Here is a 19699-nt window from a genome sequence, read left to right as displayed (position 1 = left end):
GGATCCCCCACCAGACCCCAGCACCACCACTGCTAACCTTCCCCTCACTGTAGTCCCAGTTTGGATTGGGGAAAAAGGAAAGAGGGTATAGCCGCTAGCTACGTTTTTTAAGTAAAGCGTGCTTTGGCCCTGCACCAGGATACCCCATGTTTATCTGAGCATTGGCCTTTCCCTGGTCATCTTTAAAGAGGATTTAATTTTGTGGGGTTAGGGAGGTACAATTCCAGGGGCAAAGCATGATCCAGGCTCCTAAATCTATACCAGCATCCTCCAGACTGGTGCTTTTTGGACTACAAAACCCAGCATTCCTGATCACTGGTCATGTTGGCTGGAGCTGATGGGAGGTAAAGTCCAAAACATTTGGAGGACACCAATCTGGCAATGGCTGATCTATATCTAGGTTATTGAGGTCACATTATCACATCATTACTGCATTTAACTTACACAAAACATGATGCTGCAATTTAGAATAACTTCAAAATTAAACATGGTAGGACTTAAGACCCTAATTCATGGCACAATTCTATTCACGATTATTTGAAGGTTAAGTCCCATCCTGTTCAGTGGGCTTACTCCCAGGAAGATTGTCTAGGACTGCAGCCTCAAGCATCCAGTCTCAAGCATCTGGGACTGAAATATGTTTTCTAAAGCTCTATTCACCATCTACTCTTTTTGCATAGTTTATTGCAATGAAAAATGAAACCACCAGAAAAACTGTCTAAGAGAATGGTTTCATATATTTCATTCCCCTTCCAGCACTAAACAATTTGCTGCATATATTTTGTAACAGAGCCTGGCACCCACTGAAGCCAGGGTACCATCTCTCAGAACATTTGGACTGATCATGGACACACATTTTTGGCAATAGATTTCATAATTATTCTTCAATTCAAATAAGCTCCTGATCTAATACAAAAACTGCCAGGAGGAAAAAATGGTGACAGAATTTAGAAACACAGGACACTTTTTAGGAAGCGTACCATTGTGTTTGTAGAATCCTTATCTCAAGCACAGTACACTCCACTTAGTTTACTTTCAGATTATTTCAGGAGTGGTAGGGAAAGAACAATCCTCATTCTCCAATGCAGAAAGAAGCTTTTGATTTTCAAATCCTCAACATTATTTTGAATAGTTTTTATTTCTACCCTTCAAAAATAGCCACTTCTCCAGCAACACTGACACACCAGGCTTTTTTTTTTTTTTTTAGAGAGAGAATTCAATGCGTTTCTTTGAAAAACATTTCTTTTTAAATTCACTCAAGTGGCAGAGCCATTTTAACCCTCATTTAGCATGGCAAGTTCTGCCCTCCAGCATGACCTGGGGTGAAGTGGATCAGGAGCAGTGCTCTAGGAATTTCTCCTCTCGCTTCAGTTCTCCAGTTGCGCAATATTCAGTTCATGCTGCTTGCAGTCACTCAAGTCAACACCCAGCTCTGGGTGAGATATGTTAAGAGGATAACAAAGGGGCAGATAAGGAAAAATGGGGGCAGTAATCTTTTTGTGGTGGGTAAGTCTACCAAACATGGAAACAAAATGAGTAAGTCAAAGATATTAAGAAAACTATGGAAGAATGGGGGGGGGGGAGAATCCATCCTCAGACATCAGCACCTTGGTAGACACAAATAAGAAATGCCTAAGGAATTGTCAAGAACATGAAAGTGCTGAACTGAACTGAAAGGGCTGATTTACACAAGCTTGGTTCGAACAACATTTTAAAGGACCAATAACAAAAAGAAATACAGAACAGAATGCAGTATTACTGACTGATATCTTACTTGGCAGAGAGATATTTCAACACATTTTTTCTGCGTATGAAAGGTGCCTTAAACTGAGTCGCATCATTGGTCCATTTAGCCCAGTGCTGTCTACTACAGGCAGCTCTTCAGAGGCCCAGGAAGGGTCTTCTCCAAGTCCTGCTACCCAAGATCCCTTTTTAACTGGAGATGCAGGAGTTGAACTGGGACCTCCTGCATGCAAAGCATGTGCTTTACCGCTGAGTTATAGCCCTCTTCAGGCACACACAGTATCTGCTTTGCCTCTACAATTGAAGGCACTACATCTAATAATGCAAATGGTGGATCCACATTTCTTAATTTCAAAAGCATTTATCACAAGTGGTCCACCTTATTATGATAGCTAACTACTGACAATCATGTAAGACTGATGTCCATGACCCAATTTCAGTAGCTTAATCAAATCTAAAATACCTTCATGGGAGTATATACATTCCAGTTATGGTAGGTTAATGACAAAAATGCTTGAATTGGCTGTTGCCACTGCTGAGCCAGAACTTTTAATCACTTCAAAAATTACTTTGTTGTCAAAACACCTGAATTTCTCGTATCATTTCCTGGAACTGCCCTACACTGTATTCTTTGGGGCTAGAGTTCTTGGATTGCTTTGCAAAGATTTGGGCTGTTTTGGATTGCTTCTACATAATTCTTCATGCTTCTGAGGCCAAAAGAGTTTTTAAGAAAGGTTATTAAGTACTGAGCAAATCTCACAACCAAAATGCCTCCAGTGATTTACCACATGAGGTTATTTCCTCAGCCAGTATTAGAGGGCATATTCTTCTGTTAAGTCACTTGAATTTGTATTCAGTTCTGCCAGTCCCAAACATTGCTAAGAAAACCCACCAAGAAAATGCATCTTTGTTAAGGTTCCATACATCACTCCAGCCTATAGGCCCCCAAAAGTAAAACACCAATTAGCACTTTTGTCCACAGTGTCACAACTGGGCAGAGTTGCTCCTCTCATTAAGCTACTGTGACCAGCATGCTAGAATTACTGATGTGATGTGATGACTATGCACCTTTTTAAAAAGAAACAAGAGTCACAGCCGCCCTGCATCTAAGTTTGCAAGCACAAGTTGTGCCCATGTCATTTTTTTCCCCCAGAACATCAGTCAGTAAAATTGTAGGACAGAAGCTTGGAAGGGCAAGTGGAAAAGCCAAGGGAAGGTACAATGGTGTTTAATAGGCTGCAATAGTTATGATCCATACTCCCTCAGAACCTGAATAGAACCCATTCACTGTACAACTCTGCTCCAGAATTATTTCAGAAACATTACTTGGATGCTTTTAGAAGTAAATTGGGCAGGGGATGGGTGGGCGGACAGAGCACCTCTGAAGAAACAACCTGAAACCAGAAATAGAACAGTGTAAGGAGACACAAAGTGATAAGTATTGTTTACCTGTCAGTTGACATTGATTAATCTTGTGCTCTGTGATATCACTCAGTGACTCAAACACCTGGAGGCAGCTGTCACAGCTGTGCACAGCTTCTTCCTCTAACTCCTCCCCTTCTTCCAGCCTTTTCTTACAATCTATCAACTCTCCATCTTCTGCCTTGTCTTCTAGCTTACAGTTCAGATCTGAAAGAGAATCAAGACTATGACCATAGGGCTTTTAAAGAGCAGATCCTTTTCAAAAAGAGGACTCAGATCAGATTTGTTGTTGTTGTATAGGTTACTCAACACATAGAAAAATACTTCTGCCTTGCGCCTGCAGCATATGAACATTATGCTAGATTTTACTGCTCAATAAACAGAGGAAGCATCTATCCTTTCTGTTCTCAATGATTTTCCTTCCCAAACAGTACTCCCCCTGCAAGAGAAACACTTCCATTCGTCACAGTTAATTTTGACAAGTTTAATACAACTATTGGGGGCTTTTCATCACTTGAATAATTTAAAAGAATAAATCCCTTCTACAATTCAGCACTACTATCTAATGAAAAAGACAAAATGTACCAGTGAGTGAATTCAGGAGATTTTGTTTTAACTATATTTTAAAGCTAAAGCTAACCAATTGCCATGAGAATGAAACTGTCTCATTTCACTAAACAGCCAAATGATCACTTATTTTATTGCACTGCCAACTAAAAAAAAAGCCTAAAATCAAAAGTTTTAAAATTATTCAAACTGCCTCGTAATTAAGTAAAGAAGTATTAACCTGCAGAAGATAACTACCCAGGAGGCCACTTTCCATCATTATACATCTTAACAGGTATATCAGATATATAATCTAGTTCTAATACCAGGATAGTAATGATGAGCACAATTTCATCACAGGTCTAATTTCCTGTAAGTCATTGTCACAAATCTCTTGTATAAAGTAAAAGCTAAACATCATCCAACAAGGCTTAGAAACATGATGCAGGAAAGGAAACATTTCTATCCTATTTCTGAGCAGCAAACATAGGAAAAATACTTACATGTAGAGGAGGTAAATTAATCAGGCACTAAAAATATATTAAAGTATGTTTATACACTAGAGGTTGCGTATTTCCATCAACTTTCTTCCAGAAGTGAAAATCCAAGGTCATGCATGCACATATAGTGTCTGGGCCCATAATACAGCCAATTCAAGTCCCTCTTCTCTACTGGAAAACCAGTGTTTGCCTAGAGCAAAGAGTGCCTTTAGCCGCAAGGTTGAGAAAAGGGTGATGGAGGGAGAATTTGGGGTACAGCAATCCTGGGTGAGAGCCAAGCATGCATCCAAACCAAAACAGCTGTGGTTTTCCTGACTGCAAAGCACCCTCTCCTACCAGAGATATCAGCTGACTGAACAGACTCCATTAAGTGTTATGGGATTAGAAAAGGGTTGTTTTTTCCCCTGATTGCAGACCAGGCTCTTCGTCCCCAACACACAATAGAACAAATCTGTTGTACAAGAAATGGTGACGTGGTTTGTGTGAGCGACAGAGAAAATGACTTGTATGAATGGTTGTGTGTGTTGGAAGGTGTGCGTGAGCGTAAGAGAATGGGATGTTCAAGGTGCCCCAGAAGCACTTCCAGCCCCAATTTTCAACACAAGTGGCAGGAGCCACACTTCCTAGCTGCTACAAGCGGTTCTGCCTTGTTAGAAAAAAAAGAGAGGAAGCCCTTGGACTACCTCACAAAAAGGTAAGTAGAAAGGAAATAGTGTGTGCAGATTTAAAAAAAAAGAAATCTACACATTTATACAGAAATGGGATGGAATGCACTGATGGAAGGGGAAAGAAAAGGGAAACAGAATGGAACTACACCGGTCTGCCCACCGCTACTGAAAAGTGTAAATTCTTTTTGAAAACCAAAGGTGTGTGTGAGTGTAAAAGAATGGGATGTTCAAGGTGTGTGTTTTGTGTAGAGGGGTGAGAGAGAAAGAGAGAGAAAGAAGGTGCAGTGCCAATACATATGATCGATCCCCTGTGTTCTTTGGTAGGGTAGAATATTTGGCCAGCATCATGCAGTAATTAATATGAATGCATCAAGGCAAGTTATAACAAGCAGCTTTAACATGTTCATCCTTCATTGCTAGAAAAATGTACAGCATCAATCCAGGCTGGAGTAAAATGCACCCCAAGAAAGCCATGAAAACAAAGAACCTGGGGACAGCATTTTGCCTGACACCATTTGCAAATAAAAGAATTGCACCTTCACTGAGTAAACTTTCCTTTTTCAGTAAAACAAGAGCCTACCAGGACATTGTACGCAAAATAGCATGGTGGCCCCATGGGCAGCCCTGCCTTTTTCCATACACTGAGACATTACATTATCCCCCTACTCCTGCTGAAACGCCCCAGAAGCACTTCCAGCCCCAGTTTTCAACACAAGTGGCAGGAGCCACACTTCCTAGCTGCTACAAGCGGCTCTGCCTTGTTAGAAAAAAAAAAGAGGAAGCCCTTGGACTACCTCACAAAAATGTAAGTAGAAAGGAAATAGTGTGTGCAGATTTAAAAAAGAAAGCAATCCACACATTTATACAGAAATGGAATGGAATCGACTGATGGAAGGGGGAAGAAAAAGGAAACAGAACGGAACTACACCAGTCTGCCCACCCCTACTAAAAAGTGTAAATTCTTTTTGAAAACCAACAATACTGCTGTTCACACATCTATTTGTAGGGAAGGGACACTGGAAAGGGGGAGAATTCTGGTTTTGTTCGTTTCAATCTGCCAGTCAATCAGGTTCTCGTGAAAAAGCTGCTGTTCTTTGTCTAGTACCCTCTAAATGTATTCTTAGTTTCTCAACCATTGCCTGGCCTAGATTTCAAGCTGCTGGGGCATCTTCTGCCTTCCAGTGTCGTAAACTATGATGTTTTGGAATTGCAGCACAGCCACATACTTTACAGGTTTGGAAGGCATCTCTACTGCCTGACTGGGCATCTCCCACTTGAATGGCACCAATTGTTCATCAACTGCAACATTCTCATGATGACCCCAAAAGCAGAATTAGAAAAAATATCAATTAGCATTAACTCTACCAATAGCTATGATCAATAAACAATTGTGCTGGGTCACAAGAAAGGTTCTGACTGAAAACAAACTGTTCTTAAAAATAAAAATCAGGTATGTTAATGGCTTTTGTAAACCTGTGGGAATTACTTCGGAGCATGAGTACAGTTTGTAGCAATGTTAAGGTGAAAACAGACAAAATATTATGAAAATAGACAAACATCAATCCTGTTCAGGAATTCCTGAAAGGGCACAATTAAACACACAAATGGGATGCGCTATGTCGCATACAGTGAGTACATCTGAAAGCAGGGGACCAAGTGTGTACAGCTTTACATGCATAGGCCCCATCCCTTCAGGCATTCACTCTGTATGTGCAGGCACCTGCAGCGTGTGACACCATGTACGTGATGTTGGGGGTGGGGCTACATGGGACAGGCCACTCCTGTATTTAATTAAGCCCTTTCAGGACCACCTGAACAGGACTAGTGCTTTACCCTCTATGCTCTTTCTCACAAGAAATGGAAAGATCAGGTTCTAGTCTAAACCTCTGTACAAATTAAGAGCAACTAAAAAATTAAACAGCATTTTGCAGGCACTTTAACCCTTCTGGCACCTTATATGCAGAGTTTTCAGTTTTCTCAGTCATTCCATCAGTAGCAGAATTGAGCTCAAAAGCTGTTAGAATAAAAACATTGACTTTCCCCTAGATTTAAAAGGGTGGGCCCTGGGACACCACATTGCAATTCAAACCTAATCATAGCTGAGGAGTATCTGCAGTTGTGGGAAATTTACACGGAAGTTTTATGATTTTTTTCAGCACTGTCGGAGTTCACTGGACCCCAACACAGAGGTCCACAGCACAGAGTTAAATGCACGTGCAAAGCTTCCCTTATTAATTCCTTTGGGAAGTGTTTATAGTCATTATGGCTGCCATAGTACATCTGAAAGCATTTTCATTACCAAAGATGCTCACATTCCACCAGTAGTAAGGAAACAGCAACATATGTACAGCCCAAAGTGCTTCATGATCTGTTATATGGATATAAAGCGCCATTGATCTATCCAGACCAATACTGGCTCCATGTACACACTGTGGGAAGATGTGACTGGTGATGGGTTCCTGTACAGTACAGAGATGGTTTAAAAAATTAGCATAGCTCTCATAGAAGGAGCACTTCTGGTACGAGTGGTATACAGGTGTGTACTTGCTAATTTCCATGTTGTTTTAATGTGGGTCTTACATTGCTCCAAAGCAACACATGCCGAATAACTGTGAAAGCCCTTTTTAAACTCCCTTTAACACACTACCTGGATCCAAAACTTACTTGTAAGTACATTCCCAACCTCTGCATCTGCCTTAGCCTAGCGGTTAAAAATACCACTAGGTTATAAGCAGCTGAGGAAAAGAAATAATTGTCTTAACTGTTGCAAACTGACCCCGACATCATTAAACACTTGTTGGAAGGCAGCATGTGCACAATGCATACTATTAGATGTTCAGCTCAAGCTCCCAGTTTCATCTCATAAAACTGACAGCACTCAGGGAAATGTAGGCACTGGGTCTGAATTTTAACATGACTATTTAAATGCTGCACATAAAGTTTACAGACCTGTTTGTTTTAAAATAAGGGTAGAATCTGACTTTGCTTTAAGTAGCATTCTAGAGGGGAGAAAGGGATGCAACCATGTTCAGTACTTATTATTCATGAATGCTGGCCCTTAACAAGAATCCAATAACATAACAGACATGCACATAGCTTAGGATGCGAAACCTGAAAAACTGCTTATGATAATGCATCTTACAAAGACAGAAGTAGCTATTAACATTAGAATTATTATTTTTTCAAATTACATAATGGGAGACATTGTGGGGGAGAGGGGAGAGTTGTCTCCACTTATGCATTCACAGATATAAATCTACTGGGACGGGAGTCAGGCAACTTAGTCCCTTCTGCTGCAACTTCAGAATGTATGCTCTAGCAAAATGCTATGTTAGTTTTTAGGTCAACTCTTAAGGGGGAAAACCTCGGAGACCTGGGTTCAGTCACAGCCCCTGTGTAATGAGTTGTGGCAGCCTCTGCCTCTCTTGATGAATATATTTCCACTACTCCCTTATTCCTGAAAAGGTACCTCCATTATAAAATAAAGTTACAGATACATGGAAGCAGTTGAATGGTTTTAGAAATGGCAGGAAGAGCTACCTTCTACAGTAAAGATGACAACACTGAGAAATTATTATAGCCAGACTTTCATGAACTATTGGTTCAGTGGCTACCATCAACATTATCTGGATGCAACCTGCACCAAGAAATTCCAAAACCTTCATCCAAAATAAGTTAAGCAAATATTATATTGACTCTGCATATTTGTATCTACCAGAAGCCCTGCTCATCCACAACCTCATTTTGGAGTTTTTAGTCCAGAAAATGGCCATATATTTCCATTCTCTCTATAGCCATGAGGACTAGAAACTAGCTTTTAAAAACAAATGAAAGTTGAGTTCCAGAATGTAAATTCTCTGCCAGTTATTAGATTCCATGCTTGCACATTAATTTTCTGAGCAGCATACAGAATACAAAAGGCACTAACTATATCTCTTATCTTTTTCTCTCACTCCCCTTCATGATGATGGATAGGTGTACACACATCATCAGCTGGAGTTTTTATGGCATTTCACATGTGGTATAAGTCCCAATATTGGGCTGGCGGGCATATTTGTATTTAATGGTATCAATGAGAGGGGTGGGATTTGAATAGTTGGCCTTATGGCACACCCTCTACGTACCTTCAAATATCACCATTTCCAGTCACATTAAACTCTCAACTATACTTTTCCATGAATTTCAACTAACACTAACCCCAGTGGCTCTAAATCAGGAGAAGCCCTACCCAAGGAATTTTATCTTTGACTGACAACTACTAATCTAGATTTGAAATCACTGTCTTATGAGTACCACTGCAGAGATCTGTGGAAACCCAAACTCTGTCCCTTGCCGAACAAAGTGAGCGCCAACATCTACACTGAATCCAAACTTTCCAACAAGGGAAGGGAAGCGAGTGCTCCACAAGTATGTTAGTAGAAATCTAATGTAGGCACAATCTGTTTCTGTTCTTGCTGATCTCTGGATGTAAAGGAGGATTTCTGGGTTCAAGGAATTTCATACACACACACACACACACACACACACACGGTAGGCAAGCAATCTGCTCATGGAAGCCTATTTGTACATGGGTTATCACCACTGAATCAGGTCCCCAGCATGAACTGTTGGACATTTAAGAGCCCCAAGTGACAATTCACTAGCTAAACAATCCATCTTGCCATTTGGAAATCACTGCTCTCTACGTAATACAACCAAATATGTCAGCAAGACTGTACATCGCCACCCCATCTGCAAGATCCCTTTTATAAAAATTACCTAATTTAAGAGAGAGAAAGAGAGTCAGATTTAGCTCTGAAATAAATTCCAGGTATTAATATAGTACGTAAATGAACTGCTGTTTTCTGTTCCTGATTATGCTGAGCATTATTTATAAATGGAAATTTAAGTAGTATATTTTTCCCTATTACTTTGTGTCCTGGCAGGTGGCTTTCTCCTCTTCTTCCTTTTCCTCACAAGGGATGTTATTGCTGTAACTTGGTCTAATAAAATGGCAACTTTGGATAAAAATGAAAAACTGCAAAAGCTTAAAAGAGTTAGCAGCAATAAACCCATGGACTTCAATTAATTTCCAGTAAGAGATTGGTTTAAGGCCAACCAGCAGAAATTCTATTCTGTCCGTGTTAAAATTAGGTTTCACCACATTTACTTTTTATAACCTATATAAAAGTCAAGTTAAAAAAAGTAATGAATAACTAAAAGCCATCTCAGCAGACTGGCAAAGACAATCTGTATGCTTGAAACTCATCTTGCATATTTCTCTCCACGCAACAAGGATCCATAGCTGATCAAGAGCCTAAAATGTCAAACTAACCAGGAAAAAAGCCCAGTTTCCAGTCCATTTGACTGCGTTTTAATGGACCTCCTTCCAAGCCACTTCTGCATGGAAAAGTGCTGGCAAAAGAAAGGAAAACTAAGAGATCATGTGGTTATAATTATGACCAGGAAAGGAATATTTCTGCAGTTCAGCGGTGAAGTAAAACTCCGTCGCTGTCTGCTCCCAATAGTGTCCATCGCAAAACAACTGCCTCATTAAGTCTCTGCAGTAAGATTAATATGCCGTGGCTGCACTACATTTATAACTTGGTACTCCATAAAAAGCACATTTAATGGAAAGACCCAGACCTTTGATACAAAGTATTACTAGGAAAACTTATAGCAGCATGTATGGGGCCTCTCATACTACTTTCATGTGTGCAATAGCTGAAGGTTTCTAAATCAGCTTGAAGGCTGGAAGGGTGTGGGGTTTGCAGGGGCAGCATGCAACATCATGCCAAAATGAAGTAACCAACAAATAAATCATCTATCAATAAATACATCTGTAAAGTTTTCAAGAGTCCACCCACCCCTCATGGTGTGAGCTAAAGGTGAGATAACAGGTGGCACTTCATCACGACCAGCTTTAAAAACAAACAAACCTTTGGCTATAGTTTAGGTTGTGTATAAGACTTAATTTTAGCTAAAAATGTAGGTATTTAATTAGAAAGCTCAAACACATTTCCCAGCTTCAGGCCTCGAGTTTCTTCGTCCCATTTCCTGCACAAATTTCTCCCTTCCTTGATTTGCTTTAACCATAGCATAAAAGCGGTTCACATGTATTGACAACCTATGGGTTGTTAGGACTGTGTGTGAGCGAGCACGCTGCCTCCCACCCACTCACCAGTTCAGTTTTGCATCTGAACCTGGCACTCTGGGTTGTTGAAGGCAAACAAACCACACTGTTAACCCATGGGGCCAGTTCACACAACTGAACAGCCCACCATGGCTCATGTAAGCCACAGTGGGCTACGGCATGTGCCAACGCATGCCAGCAGCCATTTTGAATCCTCAAGCCCTAGTCGCAGTTTGTCATGTTGTTCGAACCCAAGGACCATGGGTTATGTTAGGGTTAAGAAACCCACGCATTACCCTACAACAGACCATGGGTTATGCAAGGTTGTTTAACCCTCACATAATCCACGGTCCCTGGGTATGGATGACACGACTAGCCTGAATATTCAAAACCTGCCTGGCGCGGGCCACAGCCCACCTTAAATAAGCCATGGTGAGCTGTTTGATCAAGTGAACCAGCCCCATAGGTTAAAACTGTGAGTTGCTTCTTTCTCAGCAGCTTAAATAAGCCACAGTGGGCTGTTTTGATTGTGGGGACTGGGTCATGGTTTAAAACTCTGGGTCATTTCTCTTTCAACAACACAGTAGGCCAGGTTTTCATATCATGCTGAACATGCTAAACCAGATGCAAAGTGGAAGCAGTGAGCAGGTGGGAGACAATGCACTTGCACACGGCCCTGACCAACCATGGGTTAACCCATGGTTATTCGTTATGTGCAAACCAGGTACCTATGACCCAGTTCACAGATCATGGTGAACCCACAGTTCGCAGGGATGCTCACTGCCTGCAAGCAGCTTCAAGTTTCTGTAAACAACCTCCAATTACCACAATGAGAGGTTGTGAGCATGACATCTGAACCCAGAGTGCTGGGCTGTTTCGCAGCTAAATAACTTAGTAGTTAACCCACGGGTTGTTGTTAGGTTAACCGCTGGGTTGTTTAACCTCTGAACAACCCAGCGGTCTGGTTTCACACATCGCACTCAACACGTCTGATCGCGCCGATCACAGGTTGTTTACAGGAAGCGGATGCAGCTCACAAGCAGCGTGATGTGTGAACTGGCCCTATGTCTGTATCAGTGCTAACATTTATTTAATACATTTCTATACCACACTTCAATTAAATGTTTTCCAGGATGGCTTGCAACAGGTCATAAAACTAACCAAATTCCTTTGTAACCATGGACTGCAAGCTCACTTAAAAACCTGGGTTCAGCTCTGACTACAAAGACAATCTTGACTAGTGCCAATGAAGATATAACACCATACCATGATTAAAGCAAACTATAGAAGAAAGAAGAAAATTCACCAAGAAGGAAACAGGATGGACCAAACAAATCTGCAGTACACTCCCTATCTCCAACAATAGAACTTTATGTCTATACGAAGACATGGTATTGCTGTTGCTACTTCAAACTTTCATGTTTAAATTGTTTCAGTTGTTGGATACCATTTTATAAAATAAAATAGTAAAGATGCACAGTAATCCTGATACTGATCTTCATTTTTTTTTTTTGCCGAAGAAAAATACAGTATTTAGGATCTTCCCCAATGGGGCAGACAGTGGCGGGAAGAAGACGTAGTTTCTCTCACAATAGAGACTATGTAGTACTTCTAACAGCACTGAAATATTAGTAAGTGAAGTGGATAATGTGGTTCATTCTGACATCAGGAAGGAAGCATGGAAAATTTAAAAAAATGTGTGTGTCTTGTACAATTATGCTTTGCATTTCCAGAAATAAATGCTTGGGTATCTTGACAGCTGAGACACTGTTATGTCACAAAATAGAATATTATGCAAGAATGTCAGTTAGTTATACACTGGTGCAAAGATTTAAGATTTAGTAGCAAAGGAGAGTGATAAGATGGGTTTACTACCAATATCCTTAACACCTGATGAAGAAACAAACTGGTCAAATGTTTTATTAAAATGTTTTAATTTCCTCACCACATTCCAATTTCAGCCCACTGTTTCCTTTCAAATAAAAACATAAATGGAATTTTAGTTTTCCAACTAGTTATAGACATTTCCAGAAAAACTAGAAGAAAAATCCACATTTGATTCTATTTGTCAAACAGCTAGTCTGGCCTACTGGACTTTCAGAATAGGAAAATATATCATATACATGATATCAGAAATGTAGACAAGGTAAATACTATGAAGAGATGAATCTAGTTTTACTGGGTGTACTAGTAATTAATTTGCCCAATATAATAAGCTTACATAACTATTAAACATGATATAGAAGAATTATTCAAACTCAAGTCTATACATTTAATTGTGATTAGCTTTTTGGCTTCTTAAATCTAACAAAAGCACAATTAATAAAAGCAAAATTTAAGATTTCTACAGATCCTTGTATGAAGATCCATCAACAAGTATCAACAGAGCATTCACCATGATCATTTTGTTGACCAAAGACTATTTAATTGTTACTTTGCAGAACAAGTAACCAAGCAAATTAATGGACTTAATCATTGCTTAAACTGTAGAAACTACGTATTTTTTTCAAACCAGAAGCAAAAAAATAAAATAGAGCCATTGTAATAAATAACATGCTATTAACCTCCTTATAACTGTTCATTATAATGAACAGGTCAAATTTGCAACCTAAAATCTTGCTGGCTGATCTAAGGATTTAGCTACAAAACTCCCAGTGACTTAAATGTGGGGATCAGTGGCTGCTAACGAAGTGAATGGATTAAGATTTAAACTATATGCTAATTTAGGAAAGCAACTAGCCTGCAGAGATGTTGGCCACAATCCAGAAGTTGGATACCCCAGATCAACGTGTACAAGTTGGTTCCCCTTTGAGCTCTTTGTTGTGCGAAATTCCGACACCACTTTCAAACTTCCACAAGTTTTAAAAGTAGTTTGTCAGTTCTGCTGTGTGGGTGGGAGGAAAGTGAGGGGAGAAAGGACTGCTAGAATGTAAATGAACGGGGGGGGGGAGAACTAATTTGGGCACAGATCTGGTTCACAGGCATAATGGTAGTTTCGTACATAAAGTTTCTTAAGAAACTTTAAGAAGCTGTGATCGGTATTAGCAGTTAGAGGGGAATTGCTGTTTACAAATGAGGTATCTTGGATGTTAAAGGCTACATATATTCCCATGACTGTCATTCATCCACCCAATGGAAGTCATGATGATTTGAGATGAGAAATATCTTGGGCTAGCCAGGGGATCTGGGGCAGGGGGAGGGAGAGAGCGGGGAGCAAAAGTGAAGGGAGAGTTCATTATTTTGCTTTCTTCCAAATACTTGAGCTGAAATTCAGTAAGCTGAGAACAGACCAAATATTTCTCACGTTGTTTTAAGACAATAAACAAAAATCAAATGTATGAATGCAGCATTTACCTGTCTGCGCAGCTGACTGTCCCACACCTCCCTGGTCCTCCAATTCATTTTCTTCTACTGTCAGGGAAAGGTTAAAAACAAAAATAACACATTAAGTAAGTGTAAATCCTGACACTTTGAAGTATTTCATGCACACATACACACACCGTTTCACTTCCTTCCATTCTTAAGGCCACCAATGTTCCCTCTTCATGGCAAAGAGAAACTCTGCCTAGCTCAGGATCTAATGAAAAAGGAGCAAGGCTTTAAAACTGAATCTCAGTACAACTATTTGTCCACAAACTGAGCAGCTTTATGGACAATTCAAATTATGTTATGGATCTTAAGCAAAATCAGTCTTTGCAAAGGGTAACCACCAACTGTATTCTTACTTCAAAACTTCACCAACCTTATCAGCCACTGTAAACATCAAGCACTATGACTGCTTTTTAAAACCATCAATCTGGCATTTTTACTGTGATTTTAAAGTTACCTAAAAACTTAAATCAAAAGATTTAGGATTCTGAATATGAAAATTATCCAACCAATGTAACCGCTATCTGATCACAACTGCAGAATCACTCCAGCAACCCTTCCATTTTGCCCGAGCTATGGTCAGTTACACTGCAGCTATTCATGTAATTTACATTTGGCTGTAGCATCAGAATCAGGCACTGGAGCAATTTGTAAGAGAGGTGACACATGATAAAATAAGGAAAACGGCAGTATTGCCTTTCCTTTATTTATGTTTTTAAAACCTCTTCCAATAAGCACTGGGAATTCCAGTCTGAATGAACAGTAGAAAGGGAATAGGGCCTTTTCTCCCTTTTCCAAAGTGAGGGATTTTAAGTTTTATCAGACACCTACCAGGCAGCTGCCTTGAAGCCAAGATAGATATAGAAACAACTCCTCCTTGGCAAAAATACAAACAGTTGCTTAATCAGATGTTTAAGCCTCACAGGCTAGATGCAATACCAGTAGGCATTCGATAAGACAAGCATTCCACAGAGGCATTAGACGTTATGCCTTATTCCCTGGTATAACTGTTACGCTGTACTGTAATTTTCGTTGCTCTATGGAACCAACCATAAAAAGGGTGAGGGGGAAGGGAATGTAATCTAATGGTAAGGGAGTGATGTAGAGTATTGTCAAAGCTAATTAAGAAGATCTAGCTAGAGAGCTCTCTCATTGAGATTCTAGCTCCCATGAATACCCTTTCAACCTGAGTAACAGAAACTACATCCACTTTAGCCTCCCTAAACACACACACACACACACACACCCTTACTTCTGACCCAGGAAGATTCGAGTAGAATATCTCGATGTTGTCAGTGCCCATCATATCCATGGGCATTGACAACATGCTGCAGCAAAGACAGACAGCTGCAAGCTCTCTGAACCCCATCCTCACACTTTGTGCCCACTTCTCTACCGTCTTCCAATTGCAATGAGAGCGCCAGCAGCTTCATTTTGAGAAATGGTCAGAGAGGCTTTTACTAAAAGAAGCACCACACAGAGCAGAAATTATATGGGTCCCAAGAACAAAGATGCAAAATAATGACGACTGGGAGGGCTCTCCCCATAGCGAAGGGAGTGGAGGGGGGCACAGTTCAGTAACTGCTATAAGCTTTGGGTTAGGCAGTTTCCTAGACCCCTTAGTGAAACTCCCTCTCAATCTACTGAAAAAAACTGTCTAAAAGGACCCACTCAGAAGAGCATTTATCCCACTTCCTTCCAGGTGAGAAACATATTTAGACATCCAGCTGGATGCAAAACTCTCTCTGCTTTTACTTCTTACCCACTGGTGACTGTGGGGCGTGATCAGTTACTTCTTTTAACTCTCTCTTGACATACACTGTGATGAAGCAGGCTAATAATTGACAGGGTTGATGTGCATTTGAAAAATGTTTTGTTCTGGCTGCTGGGCCACTTGTGCAGAAGCTGCTGGGTCTTGGCCAGTAGGCACACTAAGGCCTGCTTCACACATAGTGACATGCTATGGTCCGTTATGAGAAAGAGGAAACGTGAGCCTTGGACTTTCGGGTTTTCACCTCCCCTTCCCTTCTTTGTGCATGAGGGGAAGGAAATGTAAAGCTTTCAGTTGCCTTTGTACCAAAGCACAGTTTACCATTTCATCCAAATACAGGAAACTTTATTTGCACAAACCATACTTAATTGAAAAACCAGGATATCAAACCAAAGTTTGACCCTGGTTTGATATTCTGCTTTTTAACTATGTTTTGAGTGAAATGGAACACTGGTTTTTACAGTGACCAAAAGTTTTAAATCGCTTCTCTTCGTGCATAGGAAAGAGAGCAGCGTAGGAGTCCAAGGCTTAGACTTACTTGCCCATTTACGAATCTCATAACAATATGGTTCGTCATGACTCAGACCTAGGAGTTGACTGCCACAGCCAGGGAATTTCTCATGGAAAGTCATTCTCCTTTTCTCCTAGGATTCTGTGTAGTTTTCCCAGATAAATGAACAATCCCAAAATGTTTATAATTTACTGGGAATTATGAAAGCAAACTATACAGCTAAGCAAAACGTTAAGATACGCATATAATAAAGCAAATCAGGAATTTAAACATTATAATTTCAAAGACTTGAGTGATACTGCCCCAATTTTCAGTAAATATTTTTTTAAAAAATCATTAAATCTCAATTTGATGCATTTCTAATTTCTGCTTAAAAGAAATATAAGGCTCAATTGAGAGACTGCTAGGAAATCTCTTATTAAGCATAGATTAGACTTGGTTTAAGGAGACAGTTTTGATGTTTTTGCTCAGTGGCCATTTTGAAGGAGGCCAGTGCACATCATCCCACGATGCTGGGTACAAAATCCCTTTAAAGATCCAAACTACAGAACTTGATCAGCAATCAGCCTGACAATGCCACAAACTCTTAATAATAGCTGCTGCGGTGTTAGCATCCTGCCTGTGGTGACGGATGTGGGTTAGGTAGCATCTGATAAGATCAATCTAACCTTACTATACTTACTTTCCAAATTTGTCCTATGGAAAATTACTGAATCTAAGCACCAACTATTACCAAAGTATGGTTGGCTGCTGTCGGTGGCTCTGTGTTGATTTCATAGTTTGTTCATTGTATGCTTTAATGTGTCCCCCTAAAATAGTCCTAGTAACCTCCCCAAAATTAATAAGGTTTAAACAGTGAAAGGTGCTGGGCTAGTGGAGCTCATTCCTATATAAAGACAGATCAACGAAGGATGTGGTACCGCATGAACTGACAGCATAACTGTAAGTTCCAAAGATAACCACACCAACAGTACATCCACTATTTTTCATAGGACTTGGTGTTGCTACCTTTGAAACTTAGAACTGCATAGCACACCTGGTTGAAAGTGTACTCAGTCATTCACACTGTATTACATACACACACACACACACACACCAGTATTCAAGGGGCTACTCTTCTCCTACAACTGTTTTGTCTTTCCTTCAGGATGCACATTTTGAAAAATATGTCTAGACTGTAACTACTCAACACCACACTAAATGGCCACTGAATGTTAGGCACAGCTAACAGCCACCTTGAACGACTCTGTAGAGGTAGGATACAAATTTGTTAAATAAACACACAACAACTCTGGCCAACACTGCTAAACAATAAAGCAGAACACCTATCATCAATTCAGTCCACAACAGTCAACTAATCACTAGCACCTGCTAATCAACCCACACCAAAGGCTGCAGACTGATAGGCCTTCATCCATCACACCATAATGCCATAAGTCTGCCTGAAGCCAAGGAATGGCTTTAGAATTCCAGTGTGTTCCACTACACACAAGGTGGGAGTCAGCTACATGTGAAATCATTCCATTACTTTCCATCCAAAACAAAAGCATTGCAATTTGTTCCCTTCTCTACCCAGGATATTAACATGGTGAAAACTGTGATCAGTTTTCTGAAGGACTCTGAGCAAGGCAGGTAGATCCTGTGCATATGATCATGGAGATACACGAGCAGAACACATGTTGTATGTTAACGTGTGTGTGTGGGGGGGGACATATCCCAGGCCATGTCACACAATTGTTTCCACTTCTGGGTAGTCAACCCATGGCATGACACCCCTTTCTGTGGAGTAAATGCATGTGCTATTGCTCTGCCACCTCACACTCATTAGGAACGCCACTAGTTAGTGGACTTTTCAAAGGAATGCCATGCTCACAGTTTAAGACTGTTTAAACAATGCTGTATTAATATTTTGCAGACGCAGAATTCTTTTGCCTTAACCTATGAAACTGAAGAAACACTGCTAAAGTATAATATTACATAGAAACACTTCAGCACTAAGCAAATGATAAGTAGTAGTGGCAAAATCAGTACTACTAAAACACAGCTAGTGCTACATTACATTTAATATAACATTTTCTTTTAGCAGTGCTTCTTTAATCTCAATGGAAAAATATTGTTTTACAAAATATTAAGTATGATGCAATAGCACTTTCTGTTGATGGTACTGCTGCTGCCACCAGAACTGAGTAACTGCTTAGTGCTGAAATGTATACGGTATACTACAGGACACAGGACAGACGATTATCTCTGCCATGACATACTGAAGAAAGGTAGAGAAGAAGAAGATAGGGAAAGTAGGCAGTTAGTTTGGGATTAACAGAACAGAGGCAACAGAAGCCATGTTGCACCAAGAACTGACAAAGTACTAACAATACAATAGAATTCTATTTTAAAAGGAAGAAGCCAATAAAGTTGTTTTGCAATACCACAGGCAGATTTGCACTTTATGGAACAAATGTGTTAGCCATTTATATATAAGTTTGCTGCCTGGACACATGAAGGGTGAGGGGCCAAAGGGATTGCCAAATACTGAAAAACACATGGTCGACATGTGCCAGGCAGCCGCCATTAGCTGTGGTACCATGATGTGGTACCACTGCACATTTGAAGATGCCCCATTCCCTTTACACTTTTTGTGCAAAGCAGAAAAACACAAAACTGCCACTTAGAATTTGAATCAACTCTTGTGGAGATGTTTTTTTCAGAGATTCAATATGCTTTTTAGGACACCTGATCCCTGCAAACTACAGTATCCCTCTGCTCATATCTGAAAGGGACAGTCACAGGACCAATACACTCACAGCTGATTGGCCCAGTCTGGGAGCAGGTTTGGCTTAGGATTCTTCAGTGCCTGGTACTGCCAGCTTTTAGGCACAGGGAACTCTCGCACTTCCAGTTTAGTGCTAACGGAACAAATTGGCCTTGCAAGGAAAATGTGAGGACCTCTGAGATTGAGCAAGAGTCTAATAAAGCCTACAAAACAATATTCATCACTTTCCCTTCGCTCTATGACTACAGATTCTACACTCGATTAGGGTACCTGTTAAATAAGGGCAG

General features: G+C 40.3%; 1 protein-coding gene across 2 annotated transcripts in view; it reads right to left on the bottom strand.

Annotated features, from left to right (window-relative positions):
- The window catches only part of ZNF521 (zinc finger protein 521), a 409617-nt gene that overhangs the window by 366567 nt on the left and 23351 nt on the right, over positions 1-19699 (bottom strand). For both annotated transcript variants that reach the window (XM_084849674.1, XM_084849673.1), the window contains exons 3-4: positions 14346-14402; positions 3193-3372 (exon numbers count right to left, since the gene is read on the bottom strand). In XM_084849674.1, coding sequence (XP_084705800.1) covers positions 3193-3372; positions 14346-14402 — 237 coding nt within the window. The remainder of the gene's footprint in view (positions 1-3192; positions 3373-14345; positions 14403-19699) is intronic.

This window comes from Heloderma suspectum, chromosome 4, assembly GCF_057233095.1.
Source record: "Heloderma suspectum isolate Gila_16-S chromosome 4, 16-S_ref, whole genome shotgun sequence".
NCBI classification, from domain to species: domain Eukaryota; kingdom Metazoa; phylum Chordata; class Lepidosauria; order Squamata; family Helodermatidae; genus Heloderma; species Heloderma suspectum.
This window is presented reverse-complemented; position numbering and strand designations above follow the sequence as displayed.